At 41.9% G+C, this 6,763-nt stretch overlaps 1 protein-coding gene across 1 annotated transcript; it reads right to left on the bottom strand.

The window, feature by feature from the left end:
- Positions 1–1,521: 1,521 nt before the first annotated feature.
- LOC134636672 (glutathione synthetase-like) lies at positions 1,522–3,653 on the bottom strand. The gene is made up of 4 exons (XM_063486766.1): positions 3,608–3,653; positions 2,834–3,028; positions 2,611–2,691; positions 1,522–1,610 (listed from the first exon to the last, which is right to left on the bottom strand). The coding sequence occupies exons 1-3, from the start codon at positions 3,632–3,634 to the stop codon at positions 2,632–2,634; spliced, it is 282 nt and encodes a 93-aa protein (XP_063342836.1). The 5' UTR covers positions 3,635–3,653; the 3' UTR covers positions 1,522–1,610; positions 2,611–2,631.
- Between the last annotated feature and the right edge of the window lie 3,110 nt (positions 3,654–6,763).

The following is a 6,763-nucleotide window of genomic DNA, read 5'->3' as shown; positions in this document are numbered from 1 at the left end:
CTGGTTCAGATATGTGGATGACACCTGGGTGAAAATCAAATCTCAGGACGTACTACATTTCACGGATCACATCAACTTGGTGGACCGACACATCAAATTCACCAGGGAGGATATGAAAAGTGGCAGGTTAGTCTTCTTAGACTGTGAGATTTCCATCAGTAATGGGGGACATCTAAAAGCTAACGTGTACTGTAAACCTACACATACGGATCAGTATTTAAGGTTTGATTTCATCATCCACTGGAGCACAAACTGGGTGTCATCAGGACGCTACAACACAGAGCGAACACCATCCCCACTGACACAGCGGCCAGGGAGGCAGAAGAACAGCACATCAAGAAGGCCCTGAGTAAATGTGGTTATCCCAGCTGGACTTTTGTCAAAGCTGGAAAGGCTCCTAAAGAAAGCTCCAGCCGATCCAGGAGAGAAGGACAACCGCTGCCCAAGCGAAAACCTGTAGTGATCCCGTATTTGTCACTAGTATCGGAACAGTTGAGACGCATTTAATCTAAACACCGGGTCTCTGTGGCTTTTAAACCCCAAAACACGCTGCGCCAAAAATTGGTCCACCCCAAGGAGCGTGTCCCCCGACACAAACAGAGTAACATAGTGTATGCTGTTAAGTGCCAGGAGGATTGCCAGGATTTATACATCGGGGAAACCAAACAACCTCTGGCGAAGCGGATGGCACAACACAGAAGAGCCACCTTGTCAGGCCAGGACTCTGCGGTCTATTTACACCTACAGGCCAGTGGACACTCTTTCAATGATGAGGATGTACACATCCTGGACAGGGAAGAACGCTGGTTTGAGCGCGGAGTCAAGGAGGCCATTTACGTGAAAAGGGAAAGACCATCTCTGAATCGAGGAGGGGGCCTAAGGGTACATCTTTTGCCATCTTACAATGCTGTGATTGCAGCCATTCCCCAACTCTCTGTGAATGGTACTCATGGCCATTGATCAGTGGTCTTTGATCAGTGGGTTTTGGTCAGTGGTTGTTGATCAATGGTCATGAGAATTTGCATAATTATGATTAAGGAACTGACCTCCCAGCCCATTGTTCCTTCAGTGGGCTGGTTTCAGTCATTATGCAAATGTACTGTTTATAAGATTGGGGAAACCTGCAGTCAGCTGAGACTGAAGAAGTCACTTGGATAAGTGACGAAACGTTTCTCCCACAAAACGCTACGTCCAGATGAACAGAATCAACTTTTGGAGATTTACTTTCCTGGATGATTGAGAATGCATCAAGACATCCTCTAAACATGTTTCTGAAATAATCCTAAACACAATCATTAAATCAAAAATGCAAGAAACAATTTAATCACTGTTCTTAACTTAATTCCTTAACTTATTACAAAAATAAACAAAGACTTTTCTGCTGTCTCACCTCTGTCAGTGTTCATGCTGTTACAAGAACAGGAGGAGGTGCAGGTGGAACTTTGACTTCACTGTGGTTTGTATGTGCAGGCAGGAGTGTGACATCTCAGAACAGCAGCGGATTGTCGAGCACGGTGACTCCTGCTGTGACGCCCCCGTCTGAGTGTCCTGAGCTCTTGGTCCTCAGCAGATGGCCCACACACTCATTTATCACCATGTCTTTAGCCTGCCTGTAAGAAAACAAAGAAAAGGCTAACATTAGAAACAGCCACCAACCAATCCCTTTTACTCCACCGCCCAAAAACCAGTGAGAAACACTAGCTAGTATTAATTTGGAATCAAAGTCCACTAATCCCCAGGCTCCCAGCATAACATACAGTCCAACACAAACTCCACAAACTGTCTTGCTTCAGCTGACTTTCCGTCACCTTCTCTCCAGAGAATCTGTTGTGCTCTTTTCAGCACGAAGCCACACTCCTGCTCACTGATCGTCACCTCTTTTTAACCTAGTCTCAGCAACTTTGTCCCATAGCTTGCACATCCTTTCCACCTCCATCTTTCTTCCCAGGCTTCCTTAAAAGCCAGCCTAAGAAATACGATTTTATAATGGCCCAATAAATTAAACTGCCATTTTCAAAAGTGTTATCATCCAAATTCATGCAGTGTAGCTAAATTAAGAATGAATTACAAACCCTAGCTTCCTTGCTAATATGATTAACAGCGAAATACTATCATAGTGGAGGTGTAAAATTACTGCTAAAATAGCTCATGTGAACCCTGATACTGAACTATGTATTTATCAAAACAAATGATCTGATATTACAAAGAAAACTAATTATTGCTTTTTACAGTATTAGTCCAGAGTGATGTAAGGCAGGGTGGTTAGTCAGCCATAACTTGCTAACAACTTGTATCTGGTAGCTTTTTCACATCTTAATCAATGTTGTTGTCAAGTGTGTCTCGTATACACTATTATCTCAGTCACAGTACAGCATGCATGAATCACAGTAGATACACAGTAATGCAAAACAGCAGGCAGTCATGTATGTGTCGTCACTGTTTTGACTGAGGCTAGCTCATACATGGAATGCAAGCAAATGCTGCATGTGTGTGCAGATCCATGCACTGCTTAAGCTTCCCTAGTTTACCAAATGGTGAGAAACAAACAGAAGTTTCAGCATTTGCTGCATTGTCAACATTTTTAAAGATGCTTTTGTCACCCCGCTGTACCTCCTCCTTCTCGCTGAGGCTTCAAGACAAACCGTTCTGCTGCTGCAAGGCCATTGATACTGTTTTATAGATCTCTGGACCCTGTAGACGAGCGCAACCACAGAAAATAAATCAGAGGAATAAAATATGAATGATATTGCTTACACTGGACAGCAAAACCCAGGTGAGGATTATCTAATGCCAAATTTTCCAAACAATGAAAAAATCGTGTCCTTTTTCTCACCGTGTATAGAGTGTAGAGGTCAGCGAATGTCGCTCGGATCTGCTGCACAGCTTGAGGCTGGTCCGGGAAGAACCTCTCCAGGACTCCAGGTCTGGCGAGCACTTGCTGAACCTTCTTGGTACCAGCCAGGTGAGCGCTGATATCTGGACACTTCACAGCTCGAGAGCGCTCCATCAGAAGACGAGCATCCCAGCTCTGCAATTGAAAACAGACAATGAATTCTCTGCTTGCCAGCACACCGACCAGCAGAGCGTGACAATAGTTGGTTTATATTACACTGAGATTTGACAGACAGAGACAGAAGAATGAAGGAGAACAACACAGAGTCACGCTATCAAGGAGAACTTGGACGGTAGATTCAGCAGTTTGGCTTGAAACTTGCAAACTGTTTTAACTTGTTATGTCCGATTAACTTTTCCTTCCAGGGTGCTCAGCAGTTTTCTTTCACTTGTTTCCTGTTCCTGCCAGCAGAATGCACACACAGCTGCAGTAACTACACACAATGTTGCAGAGAACATGGAGTAGCAACAAACATGTGTTGGTCTCTAATCACCCATTCAAACTGACACAGCGACAGAGGTCTGGTGTCACTTATATCAGCCAATCAGGGCTAGACTTGGTGTTGCTAAGTAGGGAAAGAAATGAACTCAATGATAATGACGTTCCAGTTTCTCATGAATACGAATCACTTTAAGCAAGTCTGCAGGTTTCATTTTAGTGTTTTTAACTAAACTCTTTGATGTAATCATTCTGAGTGCAAATCAAAAGTTGGACCTGTTCAGAAGTGTAGTTGTCAGGCATGTAACCGTTCCTGAAATACACCACGGTGACCTGTTTGCTGTCCCTGAAGTGAAAGTGACACAAGAGACACATTAATCCATGTTGACACACAGCGACTTCCACTTCCTTGAAGTCTCTCGTGCTGCTGTCCACTGGGAATCCCCATGGTGCCTCTTCCCAGTGTCTATGACATGTAACAAATATAATAAAATAGCAAGGAATTATAAAGTAAATGACAAGATTTTCCATTTAGTTTAATTTAACAGTAGTCATTTTGCAGAAGACAGACATTTGGTTACTATAGTAAAAACTATTATGTCAAATTAACCAAAAAGAAAAAGAGTCAACAAATGCAGACACTTGGCTGTCTTCAGCAACAAAAACGCCATCAAAAAAGTCACAGTCATCAGAGCAACATCAGAGAAACAATAAAGTCTAACCATGGAAGGTATATAGAAATATATGCATAAAAACACAAAAACAAATAACATCAACAATGAGCACCTTTCGTTTTGCTGAAAGTGATATAGCTTTCTGTTCCCATCAACTGAAACCGCCAACATTTCAGGTGTGCATGCTGGGCAGCTGAAGCTGACATCACAGCACAGCTGGTCTTCCTCACCAAGAAAGCTGCGCTGCACTGCATCGCTGTTGGCATGCCCAGTCTGTATGTACAGAAATATAACAGAGAAATAAATATTTGCATCTGCTTATTGAAAAACAATATCAAAGAAATACTTCACTCACCCTTCCCCCACACTTAGTACCATGCTCCAACAGTTTTGCAAAAGCTTCCCTGGAGAATCATGGAGAAAATACTTTTAGTTCCTGGAAGGAGCTCAAGGGTCTAAGTGTAAAGAGTAGACATGTTGACAGATGCTGGCCAATATCCACTCCTAATCAGGTCCTTTAAATCAGGGCTGCACTGCTGCTGGCATGTTTGACATCTGTATGTCGCCTGGTGCACATCATAACGTCCTTGGACCAAAAAGAAAAATAAACAACATGACTAATACATCACTGCCTTCACAGATGACTTCTGTTAATGCAATACCATGTTCTGATTGTACAGCAAGGGCAGAAAACATGCTTCATCACACTATGTTCAAATCCATCACCCTAACCTAAATAGCAGGTTGCTGTTTACTATTAATGTTGATTAAAATCACTATTTTTCCTGCTGACACTGTGAAGTTTACGCCCCCACAGGAGCAGTTTCGAAGCTTCACTGTTGGCAGAATGCGAGCTACCAAAAAAGAGAAAACCACTTAAATAGATTATTTCTAACTGGATGTAGACACATATGAAAACCAAAATTGAGTATCTCATGAGGAAATACCTTGTATATTGGTGCAATTTTGACCGTCCACCCTAATAATACATGTGGTTGGAGGAATGGCTTTAAAAAAAACATCAATAACACTTTCTCTGTTGTGGAGTGGCTGATGTTTGTGATGTAGAACATCACAGAACCATTCCTCTGGAAGACACTCTCTGCACATAGACAGGACTTTTTTGTAACAAATTCAGCAAAATTTGAATAACTGAAAGTAGCACGCACTCAGATCCAGCCACTCTTGACAAAGGTAGCAGCTTCTATTTTGATATTATAGCTCAGGGTGGCTCAGTGTACTTCACTATGAGCTGACAGTTAAAAGGACATTTGTCAAATACATGTGGTTTTATAATTATTAAAGTTCTCACACGCTCAAAGACATAAATGTCAGCCAACAAGGGATCGCTCATCAAGCTTAGCTATATAGAAAAGTACGTTATTGAGATGAGACCAAATAACAGCAGGGTGAAGACAGTAGCAAAACAGAGGATGACCAACAGTTTCTGTGTCAATGAGACATTTCAGCTGGTATGGCCGTGCTTCTTCCCAGCGCTCAGCAGCTTTCTGCTGCCAAAAGGACCGTGACACTGCCCTACTTCTTTGAGGCTCAGGAGAAGGACATCAATCCAAAACAGCAGACAGCCTTTTCATATTCTTTTCTGTAAAGAATGCAAATAGAGTATTTGCAAGTATTGCAAATATGAAGTAATTAACAAATTTCCCACGCATGGGACTAATAAAGGTTATCTTATGTTATCTTAATCACCTTTGTTTCTGATTATGTCACTTTTACAAATCGTGTCCCATCAGCTCTCATGGCTGAACATTGGCTTTGAGGGTCGGGGAGGACAAAAAGCTATTAAGGACCTTTTGATTTGCAATCCAGTTCTTCTCTAAAGTATTAAGGATGAAGCAACAGTGCTCCTCTTTGCTAATCTGAAATCTGTGTTAAATACAGTGTAGAAGGTAAGTAGAAGCTTACACAGCACCATCAGCCATAATGCTAAATTTGCATCTTTAAAACTCAATGCAGCCAGACTCAAACCTGATTATAAATGTTCAGGAGACACTGTTTAACGTTTAGTGTTAACTTAAATCACTCATCATTTATAGTATTACAGAGTTCGGGGTTATGGGTTAACCCTATCATGTTAGTCGTAACTTTATTAACTAGTAACTTAATTAGTCATGATAGAAGGTAATATTTCTGTCCTAACATGGTTTTAATATGTTTCACTAGAAAATAGGCTAACATTTACAGCATGACTTTAAGCTAGCACCATAAAGACGGTAAAAGACATTCCAATTTGTACAAATGCATCTGAAAAGTGTTATATTAGCAGTGGTTGTGCTTTAACATTACTGACACTTGCTGACACTCCATTTCAATGGTGTTACCTGTAAACAGTGGCTCCAGTGCGATAAAAGCTTGTGAAGAAAGTATCACGTGGAGATTGGGCGTTACTGGCCCATGTGTATGGGTCGGAGTTGTAATGCTAAGAACGGCTACTGTATGGACTGATAAGATGTGAAACGGACATATATAGGGTGCGTTAAAGGCCGCCTTAAAACTAAATGCTTCCCTGGGCTTTCTATTGCAGTTCAACAAAAAAACAAAAATAGAGGCAGCCCAGAGCTTTTTTTTTTTCTTGACGCTCGGCCTACCCCCGATAGCAGACGGACCGCCAGAGACTCGAACCTGTGTCGTTTAACTCTGAGATTCATCTGCTGGCCTCTTAACGCCGTGCACCACACAGCACAGCGAAAAGAGGTAATCTATCTACCATGTGGTTTTACATAAATGGGCTTCGTGT

This window comes from Pelmatolapia mariae, linkage group LG10_11 (genome assembly GCF_036321145.2).
Source record: "Pelmatolapia mariae isolate MD_Pm_ZW linkage group LG10_11, Pm_UMD_F_2, whole genome shotgun sequence".
NCBI classification, from domain to species: Eukaryota; Metazoa; Chordata; class Actinopteri; order Cichliformes; family Cichlidae; genus Pelmatolapia; species Pelmatolapia mariae.
Note: the sequence above shows the minus strand (reverse complement) of the source record. Positions and strands in the feature narration are given on the sequence as shown.